Genomic DNA, 18,244 nt, shown 5'->3' on the forward strand with positions numbered 1-18,244 from the left:
TTCGGTAATTCTAAACAAGTGGCCACTATCGCGAGACTTTGTAACATCTCGCGTAGGGAGCAGTTGGAAAAACGGCCCTGGAGCTTCCCGCGTGGCCGCAAGGCGAAACAACAACGTGTAGGCGACGGTCCGACCAATGCAACGGGGATGGCGGCGCTTGGCTGCTTTAATCAACATTAATTGTCCGGAATGTATTTTTTTTTTACAGTGTGTTTTAATTTTGTTGACGCAAAGAGGGCGTTGCCATTAGCGCGCGACTTTTCTTTTTGTCCAGCGTTTTGCAGTCACTGCAGCAACAAACAAAAACCTTATTGTGGTCCACCTCAAGGAGGACACCGTCACCTCTGCTTCGACTGAATCCGCATCATCGCCCCAAACCGGGTCAGAGACGACCCTCGGAGCCAGGCAGCGCCTACTAAAGAGAAGCAGACCTGCACACTGTACAGTTAGACATGACGAGCAGAGGCGCTAACGGACCACAGCTAGCTAGTTAGCCGAGTCCGCTACGTCAAGAACTTTGTTGGCAAGCTACCGTTATCAACTCTGGATATCAGTGTTTTAGTAGTGAGTGGTTCTGGTCAACGTTTCCACGTTAAATGTTGTCATCGCTGTCGGAATAACTCGGTACGGGATATAAACTCGGGTCATAATGCACGTTGTACTTGGGGAAAAAGTGAGATAACTTCTAGCTAGCCATGCTAGTTTTCTTAACGTGACTCACTTGCTGTCAATGTATAGTACCGCAGCATCGGGTGTTGTCTGTCGCACCTTCGCTGAGAAGCTGCTGATGACTCGTCAGTGACCAAAAGGACAAAGAAACCCAAGAAACGAGACGATTTTAATTGACAGGAATCCCGGTGACTTTGATTCCTGTGATACTGTGATGGGGTCTCTGAAGGCTCTCCAGGAGTGGTGTCGCATACAGTGCGAACACTACAACGACGTGGAAGTGAAGGACATGTCCACGTCCTTTCGGGACGGTTTGGCGTTTTGTGCCATAATCCATCGTTACAGACCAGAACTGATGTAAGTATGGACTATATTAACGTAACATCACATAGCAGCGGGCTCCAGTGAAGCGTGTGGAGGCGTTGTTTTGGCTTCATACTGTTTTAGAAACTGTTTTTAAGTGCTGTAGTATTTGGTATGTTAATCCATTTAGGATACAAATGCAGAACAAACTCAGTAACGTTAGACTGCTCTAGATAAACCAGAGAAAGGGGCTTTAAGGACTTATGAAATTATGAAAGGCTCCTGATTAAAAAAAAGGTCACATTTTTTTAGGTATATATACATTATACATTTTAGGTAGAAGGCTGCTCAATTCAAAAACACTGCATTAGCACAACTGCATATGATAGTATTAGTGGTTAGATAACTTTTGCTTTACATATGCAAAAAAAAAATGCCATTTCTGTTACATTTCTATCACCATTCTATGTTTTAATGTGTGTGTGTTGTCAAAAACACTCAAAGTACATGTGTTAGGAACATTGTACACTGAAAGGCCAGTGTGCTGTGATTAACTGAAGCTGACAAGCCATGCCCTGTCTGTGACAACATACCCCTCTTCTCTGCATTCTACACCTACACACACATCACAGAAGCCACCGCAAAACACAACCGCATTATTGGTGTGACTAAAAAGGGTTATCGGGATGAGGAAATCCAGACCAAAAGCAGAAAATGTCCCACTTATTTAACTTACAGTTAATAAGTGCCTTTGCTCCAACGGCACGAAAAGGCTGACGTATGTTATTTGGTGAGGATCAGCCTTTCAGTACTTAATAAGAGGCCGTCATGTGTTTGTTACTTGTATTTCATATCCTGTGAATCAAGGCAGGCAAATAATTTGATTTGAAATGTTTCCGTTATTTGCAGTGTGACAGTAAATCTAAACAGAAACTCCTTCATAAGATGTTGGACATGCGTCTCTGTGGAGAAGCACGAGTCCTGTGTAGCATATTGTGCCTCAGCGTAGCTCAGTGGGAAGTGCTCTCTATTGACAGCGTTACGTTGGTGGTTTAACTCCTTCTGAAAGAAGTCAACAGCCCTTCCTGTCGTCAGAAGATTGTGTAAAAGCAGCCAGTAAACGACATGTCATGTCCCTCTTTTGTCCTTGTGGGGGAACATGTGGCGTGATGGAATGATTTTAGACAATAAGTATCTTGCTCATGCTGCTAACCTCTCAGGTGGTCCAGGCTTTTGTGAACACATTGGACTGTGCTTGGATTGTATTAGAGCAAACGTTCAGTGGACCAGTCACTGAAGGACAAGTCGGTGAAGTTGGATCTAGTCTATCTGCAGTAAAGCTGAAAGTAAGAGAGCGAAGACAAATCCTAAACACCCAGCTTTCAAGCTCTGCCTCTTCAATTTGTGACCCAGCACGTCTCCCTGTTCAGCCCAACGGAGCTCGCTGTGATCCAGACAGACAGTTCGTCAGGCTAATCTGCAGCTGAGACCTCCGCCTGTCAAACTGCATTTAGCTCTTAATACTGGGCCCAGCCATTGTATGGTGACCCTGCCTGCACTCTGCAGCCAATGTATTCCCATCAAACTACAACACACTGATGCAGAGGAGGGAGAATACTCAGTGCAGCAAATGGCCTCATCTCAATTTCATTGTCACTCCACCCACTGGAGAGGGAGTAGACATGGCTGAGAGTAATCACCCGTGTCCTGTATAACCACAGTGCGTGTAACAGGGAGGTCAACATTTAAATGAAATCTATTCATTCATGCACTATGCAGCAGTGCAAACACTCACGTCATCCACTTCGTTTTACTTTTTAGATGTTCTATGTACTACTCCTCTTCTATTAACTACTGATTATTACATAATGTATAAGCCTCATTTTTGATTGTCCATCCTTGACATCACCAAATCCCAACCCTGTATGCTCTAGCACAAGCGTTCCCATCTGACTGAACCAGATTTAGCAGAAATACTGGTTCACCCGGGTTTTGATCATCATGTGTATTTTAAATGCCTGACACACACACACACAGCTCCTCAGCAGTCCTCTTTCCCAAAATAAACCGTGGAGCGAGACTCTTGAGTCACAGTGGATTAGGTTTGCAATTCAGATCACATACTGCACTTCATTCACGTCAGTGTCGGCTGGCACCGACTGTTCTGTCAAAGAATGTGTGAAAACGTTTTTTAAAGTAGCTGAAGCTCTGACAGAGGACTTGGGAGAACACGTTCTTGATATTAGAGCTGCTGCTCGGTGTGTTTGGGACCATGAGAACTAGATTAGAGAGAACAGAGGTCACTTTGTGTGGCTCCAACACGGAGCTCATTCACAGGGTTTTTCCTTCTTGAGAGTTCCACATGGTCTCCACAAGCTCTCACCGGGGTCACGGTGGTTTCTCCCCCCTGCCACACTGTTGTCCTACTAATACACACTTATATTTACTTATGCACACAACGGCACTTTCATCCCAGAGCACCTCAGACATTTTCCAGTCTTACTGCAGGATGTTTGCTGGCGGGAGTCTGGCTCTCGTTCCATCGCCGCTGGCACTTCAAAGCAGAGCCTTGTAATTATCAGCCCATCGCTCCCGTTTGGTGCTGCAGTGTTTTTCCTCTTGTACTGGCACATCAGGCCTCGTTTATGTGTGGGGTTTTGGGACCAGTTGTCAGCTTTGGTAGTCTGGAAGCTCAACTGCTCACCGTCATGCTGTCAAGCCAATAATAGCTTGTTGATGGTTCATAACATAAGTGGACACAGGTCAACAAACTCAATACAGCACCATCCTATATCAGCGTGGCTATTTACTGCTGTCTGGTCTTCTGCTGTACTATAGTGCTGACATAAAGGAGACACCACGATGTGCAGTTGTTGCGGTTTACATAACTGTACACTGACTACCTGCATACATAATCTTTCTTGTCATTTCAGTGACTTTGGCTCGCTGTCCAAAGAGAATGTGTACGAGAACAACCGACTGGTGAGTCAACTTTACCCGCTGTATGTTTTTGAAATATCAACACTCCCGTGATCTTGTGTTGCATGATGTTTTCAGTTAGTGAGACCATTTGCTCCTGAAGGGGGTGAAATCACCTACTGCGAGTGCTTCATTCAGCCATCAGATTCCTAATCCTTAGTGACGACTGCATGCAGTCACGTTGGGTGTGACTTCAGAGTGTTTGACTGTCTGTGTGAAGAGCAGCGTTACTCAATCCGGATGGAGCCTGACCAGGGAAAAGAGGGAGGAAGCCAGAGCATTCAGTGTCATAAGAAATCCTAACACAAGCCTTCGTAGAGACGACGTAAAGAGGATTTTAGGTGCAAAAGTGCTGAATTTGCCGCTTATAAATCTGGTGGTTAGAAACCAGTGAAGAACTCTTTTTATATTACATTTCCCTCGTTGAGTTTTTCCACATCGTCTGTCAGCAGAACATCGAGGGGATTTCCTCACTTCCAGTCCGAGCTAAGCTTCGGCAGCTTTTTGCTGCTGTTTGCATACTTTGTATCCAATTTGGTTTAGTTCGTCTTTACCTGTGTGAAGCATTTGTTCACTGGATTATTTCAGTGTTGTGTGACGGCCAACGATTGTATCCCTTTTGTTATGTAACTTTACCACCACCCCGTCTCATTTCCTCAGTGGAATTTTTCATTAGACCGATGGTTATCCTCAAAGAACAACACGTTACATTATCAGCAAGTGGCTGGTGTTTTGGCAGCAGTCAGATTATTCAGGTCATCCAGTATGTGCTGGTTGGTGGGCTGTGACCAGCATGTTTTTATTTTTTTACACACATGCAACAAAGACATTATTCTGTCCTCAGCGTTGTGCAACATTGTCATGTCGTGCAGCAACTCGACTTCCTTAACAACAACGTTCTCACTCACCCATAGTGGTATCAAGCAATGCAAATAGTTTTGGTTTTGGTTCCAGAGGTTTTTAGACATCAGCCTCTTTAGATTGCTCCTGCCACCCCAGTAGAATGAAGGTAAATGGAACTTTGAAACCCGACAGCAAAGTGTCTTCCCATAAATATTGTCCCAGTTACTGAGGCTGATCCACCTACGTACCTCGCTGTCAACAGTTTCCATAGCAGCTCCTTTATGCCGTAGAAATAGTCCCAACACAGTGCGGGAGATTAGTTTCCCCTAAACGAACGCACTGCTTACTGTTTCTCAGCATCTTCTTGATCGTCCTCCCTCCTCTGTCTTTGCTTCATCGTAGGCCTTTGAAGTGGCAGAGACACAGCTGGGCATCCCGGCCCTGCTGGACCCAGAAGACATGGTGTCCATGAAAGTGCCTGACCGTCTCAGCATCATCACATACGTCTCCCAGTACTACAACTTCTTCAACAACAAGTCTCAAGGTGGGTTCAGGGAATTTATTTGGATTTCTCTTCAAGCGCTGTGCACATAAAAGACATCTAATGTTTTGAGGTTAATGTGGTTCTTACGATTTTGACCATATATTTCACAGATAATATTAATTTGATGACTTTTCCCGTCCTAATTTCAGAGCTATAAAAACTGTCCACCCTCTGCACATCTTGAGATGGAGCAACCTGTACAACTCTTGGGTCTAACAACCTTTATACAATTCATTTATATCATTAACTGATGACTTCCTTTTCTGCAGCAAACCCCCCGTGCGTGAAAAGGCTGAGTTCTGTTGGTCATAATGAGCCGACCCAGAAAAGGCCACCGACCCCTTTGGAAGACAAAGTGGTTGAGTCTGAGGTAAGAACAAGACGCGGCACCAGGAGAGATGGGAACTACGCTTTGCACGTATTGATATTGATATTCCTTTTACTCTAGGCCACACATAATACCTTTTAATACCTGCATCACTGAACTACATTATGTCTGCATGATACTCTACTGGAGCTACATGTCAACAAGCTCTATTATTTGATTAATATTGTTTATGGTGTCCTTTGAAGGCCCGGATAACCACACTTAAACCGCATCCCTGTTTTTTCTCTTTGGATTATCTAAGTGTAATTCTGCATGGGCTATTTGGGGATATTAAGTCAGGATCTGTACAATACAAATCCCATCCTGCCATTGCAGTACAACAATAAGTACTTCATAAGTACTTCTTCCTTGTGTGGGCTTTGTATTGCACAGCAGGGGAAAAGCTAAGCAGCAGAGGTAGAGTAAGTCTACAAAGATAGCCTCTGTATCCTGTCTCTCTTTTCTTTCGCATGCCTTCAACTTCTTTCCTCCATCGCCATACTTCCATGTTCTGGCAACCCCCCCCCCCCCACCCTCTTCAGGTGGAAATCCATTCCACTCCCTCCTCTTCCTGCTCTTCTTCCTCATCCCATCTGATCCCCCCTCCACTCTGTGGTCCTGAGCCTAGGCAGTAGGATGGGGGTGGGGGTGGTTTAGGAGGTAAAAACAGAACAGTTAGGTCAGTTAAGTCTTTTTTTTTTTTAAATACTAACAGTAGCACTATCCTAACGCTGTGTGCCAAGTTTTGCAATGCGCTGCTGCTAACTCCTTTTTTGTTTAACACAAATAAATAATGACAAAAATAAAAGACTAAAAACAGTAAATCTGTCCTAAACATCAATCATATCCTCACAATGTGACTCAGAACCATTAACTCAAGCGGTTTGGATTTTCTTACTAATAAAAACTTACAAAAGACACACATGTTTTCTATTAATCAAATTATGTTTTAAAAAGAAGTATGCAGTTTAACCACATGAGTCAATGAGCAGTAGATGTCACCTTAGTCGAGCAGCTTTAGCTAAACCAAATGAACGATCCACATCCTCAAATCCTGACTCCGTGTTTGATCTCCCCCGTCCACCATTACTCTCCATCTCCCCCCCCCCCCCCCCCCCCCCCCCCCGTCTCCCCTCTCCCTGTGAACAACGTCCCGGTCGCTTGCATTAGCCGAGCCAGCCCGCGCAGACGGGCGAAGAAGCGGTTGCAGCAGTCAGGCGCAGCACGCTCAGCAGCACCTGTGCCGCCTGCCAGAAACATGTTCACCTGGTGCAGAGATTTCTGGTGGACGGCAAGCTCTATCATCGCAACTGCTTCAGGTGAGCACTGCAGCTACGGCTACTGTCTACCTGTGTACCTGTGACTTTATATCTCAACACTCTTTAATGTTGATCTTACTGTCTTCCTGTGTCATCGTTGTCTCAGGTGCACAGAGTGTCGCAGCACTTTGCTTCCTGGATCCTACAAATTAGGAAGCAACTCCGGGGCCTTGGTCTGTACACATCACCTTGCCAGGCATGCTTTAGCCAATCAGAACGGCCGGCCAGATTTTAGTAAGAGAGCAGTGGTAGGTCAGTCGGCCAGGATCGGTCGCAGCACAATCCCTCACACCTCGCTCTCTGACGGGGAACAGACTGCTCCTCCAGTAAGCCAGACAGAGGAAGCGGATGTGCCTGCTGATGACTCTGTCACAGCCACTGCTGTTACAACAAATGGAGCAGATTCTTTGGAGAAAGCGAAGGTGATGGATGGCAGTGGAGAGACAGAGGGGATACCTCGTTCTTCTTCTCCTCCAAACCCTTTTGATGAGAGCGATGAAGAAGAGGTGGAGGAAGAGGAAGATACTAAAACACCAGCCAAGTTAACGATCAATGGGGACCTCCCTTCTATGCCGATCAGTCAAAATGAAGGTGCCAGTCGGCCAGTACCGGCTCCTCGCCGGGTCTCTGAACCCGCCCCTCCTCCTCGCCCTGCCCCTCGGGTTCGGTTACCCCGTACGGCAGACCGCCTTACAGCCGGTGCGTGCTCACTGCAGAATATACATTATTATAGATAAAGAATACAGGATCTGTTGATATTCATCCTCACGTTTTTCTTGAAATCACAGGTGAATGCCAGAAGCCTCCGATTCCTCCCAAACCTCGAGAAAGATCACGGTCTCCTGGAAGGTAGCTGAACTTTCCTTAAATGCCTGTTTGTCCCTCCATTGCCACCATTTCATTGACCTTAGTTATATCTTCATTGTCTGTCTCAGTTTTGAGTTTCACCTTGTTGCACAATGTACTTGCTTGACCCTCCATGCCTCCATTTGGCCTTATTTTGTTGTCTTGCCATCTGTGACCCCTCCATCCCTATCTGTGTACCTCACTGTCCAGCCTGTCTAGTGCCACCCATAAACCCAAAGACCCACCTTGGCTCGCCCTGGTCCAATCAGAACCCAGGAAGAAGAAAGCCCCTCCCCCTCCCCCTGCAGGACTGGCAACCCCTCCCAATATAGGCTCTCTGTCCTCTCTCAAAGGGGAGGGCTCCAGACCCAGCACACCCCCTGCACCCGCCAACCCATTCGAGGACGACGAGGATGATGACGAAGATCAAAATGACGAGGCAGCGGAAGAAGAGGGCAGCGGAGGAAGTGCAATTCCACCCACAGTGGTGGCTACTCACCCGTGGTACAGCATCACTCAGGCAGCTGACGCGACAGGTGCAGACACTCCCCCGAGTGGAGGGAGCTCATCCCGCTCTGCGAGCCCCGGCAGCGCCAAGAGCAAGAAACGTCTGGCACCACCACGGCCACCTGCAGGTCACCACGGTCAGTCTGATCTGTGCTCCCGTCGTGTGCTATCCACCGAGCCATTTATCATTTTGTACAGAGGAGAGAATGCAAAGACAACGTTCTGTTCGAGTTCCGTTTATCGTCATCTCACCTCACCAGCTAGTCTGTACTTGACATGAAAAATGACCCTTTAGGTGGTACAGTAGTAATGTGGACGTTTGTGGAGGAGAACATGTTTGTTCATGTTCGAGTTCCCTCCACTGCATAATAATGAAGAGCAGTATTTGGACATTTATTGGAAAATGACTCATTTTAAGCATCATGCAAGAATCTTTCAGTTTATTGATCAAATCAAAAGTTAAGATGAACATGAATACAGTTTTATTTAATATTTAGTTCATGCATGCTTTATTGGATTGAGGTCATCTGATTGACTTGATTTGATGACTATATATAAGGATTATTGTCCATTCCATTGTGATGCATTTGATTCTGTTTGAGCCAACGAGATATTTCTTTTGTAGACGTAGTTTTTAGAGCTCAGGTTTATGACGGTTTATTGTTCTTAATCTGTTGTGCTGCAATTTCCCCGACCTTCAGAGTTCCTCATTGTGTTCACGCTTCATGACCAAACTGTTGTTTTGTATCTCATTATATTTTCTGTATCAGATCTTCATCCTCACCGTAGTTTACCGTCGGTGCCACTTTGTCTTCCTCACTGACATGTCCTCGTGTTAAACACAGATGCTTAATGTCACACCTACAAAGAGCTTGTTAACCTAAACTTACATTTAGTAACTACGAGACAAAACACACCTTTTAACTTTGATGCTCCGTTTACAAATGTTAAGAGCTCTAAATCCTGATCATCTGATTCTTGAACAGCTTATTCAATATGTATTCAAACACACATTTAAATTGTATCTTGGCACTTTTATATAGATGTTCATTGTTTTTTGTTCTTTTCCCCATTCCCTCTATATCTCTATCTGTCTCAACTTCCATTCTCTGGTTTTTACTAAACCGTCTTCAGTTCTCTCTCACTCTCAGCCCTCCTCTTGCTCTCCCTCTCCAGCTCTCAGCACAGAGAGTCTGTCCTCTGGCTCTGACCGCAGCTCCTCCCATCCCCAGTTGGGTGGCAGTGCCAGCAGCGACCAGGAACACGCCTTCACCAAAAGTGTGTCGGAGCCTTCCATCTGTTCACCGTGCGACTCTACGCCGTCTCCTTCCTCCTCCTCAACCGAGCGTCTGCCTCATCCTTCCCTGAGCCCCTACCCTTCTCCCATGCCGTCAAATGCCAGCTCAGCTCCAGCTACCCCGCAGCCCAGTCGCAGCTTTGGGACCAAAGGGGCCGTAGACCCTCCACCACGACCCCCGACGACCCCCAGTCCATTGGCCTCAGGAGCCCCCCAATCACACAATAAGGTAATAGGTCCACCTCCAAACACAGCGATGGACAGAAATACACTTTCTGCATTATACTCCGGCTTTATCTCTCTTCTCATTGTAGCGGATCTGTAAAGAGAACCCGTTCAACAGGAAAGCTTCTCCCTCCCCTGCTAAATCTAAAACCAAACCACCAAAAGGCCCCCGTCCTGCCAGACCCCCGGCCCCCGGCCATGGCTTCCCTCTTATCAAACGCAAGGTAGAAAACTAAAGACAACATATACTGTCTGCTTTGGCATGAGAGAAAAAATATATAGAAAATGCATGAAGAAGTTCTCCAATGATCCATCCAGGTGCAGTCAGACCAGTACATCCCAGTAGAGGACATCCATGGGGAGATGGGGCAGCTGGAGAAGCAGCTGGATGAGATGGAGCAGAGGGGAGTGGAGCTGGAGAAGAAGCTGAGAGACAACCCCAACGGTAACATGGCGCACTATTTCTACTGGAGTTTGTTGAGAACAAGTTAAATCAGTTGAAGGCCAGTTACATGTTGCAAAGGATGCAGTGCATGAAGTTAGGTTCACTATATTCTAAATTGAAAACTTTACTAAATTGACGGTGTAGCTTAAATTGCTCACAGAATTATTATAAAGGATTGTAAAAAACAAAACAAAAGATCACCGAGACATAAAGAGGGGGAAGGCCATATCCCTAGATTTGACTTGAAAGAACTCTACATGATGATAGAAACATTACACGTCTATCTCTGTGCTCCTCTTTGTTTCCAGATGAGGATGAGGAGCACCTGTTGGTGGACTGGTTCACTCTCATCCATGAGAAACATCTTCTAGTGCGACGAGAAGCTGAGCTCGTCTACACGTACGTATGAGACAGCAGCGAGGAATCATGAGCCTTCAATGCCGATTAGTTGTTTTTACTTTACTTATACGCACGGCGTGTTACGGCGTGTCACGGCGTGTCACGGCGTGTCACGGCGTGTGTAATTGGGAGCGGGTCCTCTTCCGTGGAGTCCGCCGTCTGGCACCGCCATGTTTCAATGCAGCCCAGAGCGGTGAAGCCGAACACTGTACTCTAGCGAGAGCCTTTTGTGTTAACTGAAGTTAGGGATGGATTCCAAACCCCCGTATTAAACGGGCCCCGGTGCTAAATAATATAAGACCGGAGTATTGATGAGCTCCGACTAAACTGGTGCTTTTTATCTGCACTCTTTGTGTGATTTATTATCACGCTGCAGCTTCTCCTCTACTCCTCCAGGTGAAGTGAAGATTACTTCCCGTTATCTGGTTGGTTGCGATCTCTCCACTAGATGCCACTAAATGTCACACCCTGTTCCTTTAATGTGCTTCTTCACGTCTCTGTGAGCTGGGTGCTAGTTGGTCAGAGAAGGCTTTCAGGGATACTAAACCCAGCTTTTTGCAAATGCAGCAGACTTATTCGGTTAAGCTACTCAGGCACGGTGCTGTACTAGTATCCCTTATCGTCGCTGTTACAATAACAAGTGTAAAAGTACCGTGTTAAATTGAAGGTTACGAGTGTGTAAAGTACTGTGTACATGTTGCTCCCTGCAGAGCGAAGCAGCAGAACCTGGAAGAGAGACAAGCTGACGTGGAGTATGAGCTGAGGTGTCTTCTCAATAAACCAGGTGTGTTTTGCCCCGTTATGATAAGACAACCTGTAGTCCGGTCCAATGTCTGCCCTGTATGTGTTTGTGTGTAATGCTTGACTCATGTTACAAAGAAAATTACTGCTACCCACACTTAAGTATGATATGTGTGTGGATATACAGGTTAAGAAGAAAAAAACGACATTTGTATGTGTGTTGAATTAAACCTGTCGCTGTGATCCCTTCCTTCCCCAGAGAAAGACTGGACAGAGGAGGACAAAGGCCGGGATCAGGAGCTGATGGCTGAGCTGGTTACCATCATTGAACAGCGCAACCAAATAGTTAACAACATGGACCAGGACAGGCAGAGGTAACCAATGCCAATGAACTGTGTCTCTCTGCAGGGACTCCACAGTGTTCTTCATCAGTGATGTTAATCTAATGGTCCTTCTGTCACAGGGAAGAAGAGGAGGATAAACTTATGGAAGCCATGCTGAAGAAGAAAGGTAGGATTTAGAGTGAGCTCCATTTGTAGTTAAAGATTCATTCATTTAACATAAAAACTAAATGTTTCCTTCTTCATTCTTCTGATTTTTAGAAACTATGTGAATCTTCGTAATTTTCTGTCTTATTTTCATCCTCGTCAGACTTCCATAAGGATCCGGACGTCGACCAGCAGAAGAAAAAAGGGAAAAAGTTCAAACCCATCAAGGTGCTCAAGCGTCTGAGCCATAAAGGAGAACCAGGCAAGAGCCACAGCCCCCGCAAGGAGAAGACCCCATAGCAAGAACCAACCTCCTCCGAGAGCATACCAGACGGTTTTAACGACGGTGTCCACATCATGCCTTTTTCTGAGCGGCAGCGGCTTTTTTTTAATTTATTTTTTTTAATTGTTCTGAATGAGGAGGGAGCGTGTGATGCGGCCACCTACAGGAAAGACGTCTCTTTTTTCTGTGCGACCGCTCCGAGAGCTTCAAGTTGAAAACCTCTGAACTTTTCAGAAAAGCCCTCATGACCTTACTGTAGTGAATGGAGGGGAAGCTTGTTGTCTGTCTATCCTGAGCTTTATATATCAGACTCTCACTATCATAACAAAGACCCAAAAGCCCGTTTAGGAGCAGATTGGCAAAGTGTTGTGCTTTTATTACTGTACGCCTCGTGTCGCCTTGCTCTAACGTTACGTAACATGGAGACACGCTCATCAATACGAAGTATAAAGTAGACATCCTCATGGGGCAAAACAATGTAAAACAAATATACAGCAGACCAAATAGACAATAACGTCTTCATTGAAACGCTCCCCAGCGCCCTGCGGCCGCTCTGTGGACACGAGCCCCAAGACGAATATAAACACACCAGATCAAGAGGATGAGATGAGGTCACCTTTAACTGTCATTAATGACTCTGAATAACCAGAATCCGCTCACATCTCACTTGACGCTTCTCCAGAAAGTCTCTTCAGTGACCTCTCGGTTGCCTTTAGTGTTTTAAAGAGACGATTCAACATGTCGCGATGCTTTAGGAGCGGACGTGCTCGTGAGCTCTCTGGCCTTTCATTCGGGTGAACTGTTGTATGTTGCTTCACCGTCCTTGCGTTGCAGAGCTTGTGTGTCCTGTAGGCCCGTGTCCAGGTTCAGCAAAGGTGCGACTCGACGGTTCACTTTGAATGAGGTCAGTTGGATGCGAGTGGATCCCTGATACGAGTTTGTAATCTGTTCCCGTCTTATAACTGTGTCTCCTGCTTCCAAAGTCTAGCAGCTGGATATGTGAGCGGGTTTGAGCCTGTGGTACGAGTGAAAGTTTAAAAACGATTTAAGATGAGCTCTGCTTTAAATCTAGCCAATTCTGCCCTTAAAATGCTCGATGGACAATGAATACCGAAGCTCTTCTAGCTGCTCTGTTGTGATCGTCTTTGGTTTCCTTGTTAACTTTCTGCTGTGATAGTTTTGCAATGGCGTCTTTTTTTGTAAATGCATATCATGAAAGACGTGGATGAACAAAGTGGGAGACTCAAAATCAGATTGATTTAGAAAATATGAGGCATGAAGAAGAGCAGATGTCAGAAGGTTTATTAATAAGAAAGTTCACAATAATGAACATTAGAAAAGGCAGATAAACTGTATTTTAACAACTGTAGCGAAGCACCAGCTTATAACAGTTTTAACCTGAATATGCAAATCACTAATTTATATTTTACGACGCCTTTCTGTATGTTTCCATGTTTTGCCTTAACAGTATCGGAAAAAATGTGTTAATATTGTTTGTACGAGTGCCATTTATTTAATTACATATGTGGATAAGTGTCATTTGTTCGTCTTATGTAAATGTCAGTATGTTTACGGTTTTATCAGTTTCTGTCTTTGTCCTCCATTTTAAATGGTCATGTCTGTGTCTGTCTCCATGTCCTGAAGCAGGAAACAAACTGACACTGGAAGGCGGAGGATTATAATAATTGAATGCAAGCTGTTCATGTTTCTTATAAATCAAATGCCTTCACAGCCTGACATCACAGTTTTGACTTTATATTGTTTTATGTAACTGCTTATATGCTTATACAGTGCAGCCAGTCAGCTGTGAGCTCTTCAGTCTCTTCATCACTACTGCTCTCATTACGTCACACTAAACCCCGCCCACAACCTGACTCTGAAGTCTCAGATTCTTCTGCCGTTGACATTATACTCTGAAGCCTCCTCTTCTCCTTCTCCAAGTCTCCTAGGAACGTGAAACACAAGAAATGAGTTAAAAGGAGAAATAGTTGTCAGAACACATGAAGAACAGTGTCGGCTTGAAGAACACACTCGAGGGACCGGCGTGGAACTGTTCTCTGGCGTAGCTGTTCCCAGAGCGACAGGCTTCAGCGGTGCGTCTCTGAGGCAGACGATCCTGGACAGATTTAGTGGTTTTAGGATTAGTGGGGGAAGCTGAGGATGCGGGGTCAGAGGTCAGTGGTGAAGCTGCTCCGTCTGAGGAGAAAGTAAAACACATTAAGTGTTTTATGCTAAATGATTCAGGAAATACAAGAGCACCCAATCATATCTTTGAATCACGATATGATATAATCTGGATTTCTAGCAGTATGTCACGCTGAGTTTTGCAGTAATATGTGGGAAACACTTTATCACATTAAAATAGCAACAAGTGCATCATCTCACATGTCAGCATATCCTGTGTTCCCTTGCTGTACTGGGGGGCTCTGGGGTTGTTCCACAGTCCTCCATCACCACCTCTACTCTGTGAGGAAGCCTCCATCTGCAAACACACACATCATCAGCAATCTCTGGGGCTGAATGTAGCTGCATCGCTGTTATTCACTACAGTTCAAACTTTACTTTGAACTCACTAACTATACTATAAACTTTTTAATGACTTTTTTAACTTACTATACTTTGACTTTCTTGGCCGTACTATATTCTAAAGACGAGATCATCTTTTCAATAGATTTGCTGACTTTAGTTTGACAGAGAAAGTGTCGGATGGTGAGCTGACACCAGGGTCTACAGCAGACCTGGGCTTTACTCAGCTTTGGACATCAGGGTTCTCTCCCGACCAACCCGTCATACCTTTTTCCTCTCAGATGTGATTGCATCGTTCTTGGGACGGCGGGCCTCGTCCAACAGCTTCAGTTCTCGAATCAGCTGTTATTGGAGTCGTGACACAGCATCAGTTTAAGTGAAATTGCACTTTCAAAGAGAATTAATAGTGTTGTTTTGGTCTGATATCTGAATCTAAATGCTGGAATACAGCCTGGCACTAATGATCTATTTACTTCCGCACTAATCTGAGTCAGGATCTATAGATCTTATATTGTTCAAAACAACATCACACTAAACAACACATCAGGGAAGTTAAAACGTCTGTGTTACCTAACGATATTTGGCCATAATGCAGACTTAATAGGAGTTTGTTTACCTGGGATATCTCAGAGTTGATGATGTTGGTGTACTGCTTCTCCTCACCCAGAGAAGACATATCTGCCAGAAACTGTCTTCTCTCCTCTATCTCATCCAGTACTACAAAAGAAACAAGTTCATATTGGACTTGTTCAAGAGGCACTGGATGTATTTAGTCAAGCAAAGTAGCACGGAGCAGCATTTAATTTAGGCTGATATTAATAGAAACAGATTATCAATATGACTGCAATAACTTAATTAAAATGTGAAAAAAAGAATTTCACGGGCAAAAAACAAACTACATCTGAAATTAGAGTTTGAGTCCCCGGGGATTAGTTTCATCAGCAGCGGGAGGTTTCCTTCACGAATTAGAGACACGGCAGATTTGCACAGGAATAAAATCGCCCATCAGTTCCTACCAATGACCAGACATACACAGGTAACAGGAAGTGACCATATTTGGACTGAGGAGTGACGTAGACACACCGTATACGTCTCTGGTAGAGACCTGTCAATCACAGTAAGCCCTGCCCTAAAGCATCCCCTGCTTTATGGTCTGTTTGACTCTAAATGGACCATAATGTACTAAATGAACATCATGCTGTATTGAAGAAGACTTGAAACTAGAGATTGAGACCATAAACTCATGTTTACAATGTTTACTGAGGTAATAAATCAAGAGAGAAGTAGAGTCATTTTCTCATAGACTTCTATACAACCAGAGGAGTCGCCCCCTGGTGGACAGTAGTAGGCACATTGACTCCACCGAGGTCGCTGACTGGGATGGAAAAGCTTCTCTTCATCTAAAGTGTAACTCTCGTACATCACCTGTGTGTGTGTGTGTGTACTCAGCCTCACCTTCCTGATACCGGTCTAGAGGCTCCGCCCCCTCTGGGTTCGGACATGAAGGAACATTTGGGTGAGATGCAGCTGTGGGCTCTTCTTCTCCCGTTGACATTATATTCTGAAGCCTCCTCTTCTCTTTCTCCAAGTCTCCTAGGAACGTGAAACACAAGAAACGAGTTACAAGGAGAAATTGTTGTCAATACAGGCCGGTCAGTCAAAAACACATGAATGTCGAAATTAATAACAGTGTCAGCTTAAAGAACGCACTCCAGGGACCAGGGTGGTACTGTTCTCTGACGTAGCTGTTCCCAGAGCGACAGGCTTCAGCGGTGCGTCTCTGAGGATTAGTGGGGGAAGCTGAGGATGTGGGGTCAGAGGTCAGTGGTAAAGCTGCTCCGTCCGAGGAGAAAGTAAAAAACATTAAATAAGTGTTTTATGTGGCAATACACAATTTTGTGATGCTAAAAGATTCAGAAAATACCACATTATCATATTATCTTTGAATCACGATATGATGTAATCTGGATTTCTAGCAATATGTCATGCTGAGTTTTGCAGTAACAATATGTGGGAAACACTTCGTACTGTATATCACGCAGTACTTCCACACAGTTTACCACCACATTGCATCCCTCAACCTCTCATCCAAGGCTCTCAAACTTACTCTTCAGGCGTCCGTTGATCTGTTTTCTCTGGAGGTTGGTGAGTCTTGCTTCCTGCATCCTCACTGAGCTCGAGGAGAGAGATTTATAAAATGTTTAAAGCACTAGCCTACACAGAAAGTGTACACACACACACACACACACACACACTTGTATGTACCTGGAAATACACACAACGCATTAACTCCCATGTTTGTTTCCCATTCACACCTAACCAGCCACACTAAAATAGCAACAAGTGCATCATCTCACATGTCAGCATATCCTGTGTTCCCTTGCTGTACTGGGGGGCTCTGGGGTTGTTCCACAGTCCTCCATCACCACCTCTACTCTGTGAGGAAGCCTCCATCTGCAAACACACACACACACACATCATCAGCAATCTCTGGGGCTGAATGTAGCTGCATCGCTGTTATTCACCAAGCTCTGACTCAGCAGCATTTGACATTGATGGTCTGAGCATATTGTTTATAACACTGTCGATACATCAAAGATTCAACAAATAAGTAAATTCAATTGAAATAGCGCAATGTAGCTCAAACCTAAATGACCTAAATTGTGTGCAAATGGTCCGAAGGGTCCAACGTTACATGTGAAAAGAAAGGACACAACTTAACTGAACAAGGACTAGAGATAACTCGCTCACACTCTTCTTCTCTTATCGCACGTCGCAACACTTATGTTGCTATAGCAACAAGCACTTCCGGGGACCCTTCGTATAGCGCCACCACGTGGGGTGACGTACAACCACGTGCACTGTAAAAAAAACAACATCGGTAAAAACTTGTAATGCGTGATCTTTGAAAATGGTGATTTCATATGCACGCGACCATGGTTTTGTTCTTCGTTTACATTATTAACCAGATAAACTACTTCCGGTTCTCGTGGCTGCTGCGGTAGTCCTCTGACTGAGCACTGGTTGGTAAGATTAACAGTTTAAGGTCTGGACACTGCTGTCCTCTCAAAAGTGAGGGTTCAAATCCAGCCGTGGCACCTTGCTCCATGCCACGCGCACGTAGACCTCTCTTTATTTATTTGATCTTTTCAGTGCGGATTAAACCTCAAAATTCACCACGTAAGCAAAATGTATTGCCCCACCTGAGGATCAAATACCTGAGGATCTTTATCACATCACGTGCACTCAAAGGTTTCTGGAGAAACGTTACAGTCATTTATCCAAAGCGACTTACAATTCAGTCTATCACATTTCTACACCGTGTCTACGGGAGCAATTTTGGGGTTAAGTGTCTTGCTCAAGGACACATCGACATGCGACTAGCAGAGCCGGGGATTGAACCGCCGACCCTCTGAACCGCCGGGCCTGCTATCCACTTAGCCACAGTCACCCCTATGAAACC

General features: G+C 45.0%; 2 protein-coding genes across 5 annotated transcripts; one reads left to right on the forward strand and one right to left on the reverse strand.

The window, feature by feature from the left end:
• The first annotated feature begins 87 nt into the window (after positions 1 to 87).
• Positions 88 to 14,629, forward strand: micall1a (MICAL-like 1a). The gene is made up of 16 exons (XM_031864695.1): positions 88 to 1,026; positions 3,906 to 3,954; positions 5,197 to 5,338; positions 5,608 to 5,708; positions 6,876 to 7,024; positions 7,131 to 7,723; positions 7,813 to 7,873; positions 8,081 to 8,514; positions 9,512 to 9,903; positions 9,989 to 10,123; positions 10,218 to 10,344; positions 10,653 to 10,743; positions 11,454 to 11,527; positions 11,744 to 11,858; positions 11,948 to 11,994; positions 12,136 to 14,629. The coding sequence occupies exons 1-16, from the start codon at positions 884 to 886 to the stop codon at positions 12,270 to 12,272; spliced, it is 2,790 nt and encodes a 929-aa protein (XP_031720555.1). The 5' UTR covers positions 88 to 883; the 3' UTR covers positions 12,273 to 14,629.
• cunh22orf23 (chromosome unknown C22orf23 homolog) lies at positions 13,553 to 17,551 on the reverse strand. Of its 4 annotated transcripts, none has more exons than XM_031864698.1 (10): positions 17,438 to 17,551; positions 17,139 to 17,235; positions 16,889 to 16,951; positions 16,492 to 16,614; positions 16,237 to 16,374; positions 15,398 to 15,498; positions 15,049 to 15,123; positions 14,641 to 14,737; positions 14,287 to 14,451; positions 13,553 to 14,200 (listed from the first exon to the last, which is right to left on the reverse strand). In XM_031864698.1, exons 2-10 carry the CDS (start codon positions 17,233 to 17,235, stop codon positions 14,103 to 14,105), a joined length of 957 nt encoding a protein of 318 aa, XP_031720558.1. In that variant the 5' UTR covers positions 17,438 to 17,551; the 3' UTR covers positions 13,553 to 14,102. The 4 variants fall into 4 exon arrangements, with proteins under 4 accessions (XP_031720558.1, XP_031720559.1, XP_031720560.1 ...); XM_031864699.1 differs by having other exon boundaries at positions 17,504 to 17,544; XM_031864700.1 differs by having other exon boundaries at positions 16,492 to 16,581; positions 17,139 to 17,551.
• Positions 17,552 to 18,244: the final 693 nt, after the last annotated feature.

The sequence above is a fragment of the Anarrhichthys ocellatus genome, unplaced genomic scaffold (genome assembly GCF_004355925.1).
Source record: "Anarrhichthys ocellatus isolate YVR2014 unplaced genomic scaffold, GSC_Weel_1.0 scaffold31, whole genome shotgun sequence".
Lineage (NCBI taxonomy): Eukaryota > Metazoa > Chordata > Actinopteri > Perciformes > Anarhichadidae > Anarrhichthys > Anarrhichthys ocellatus.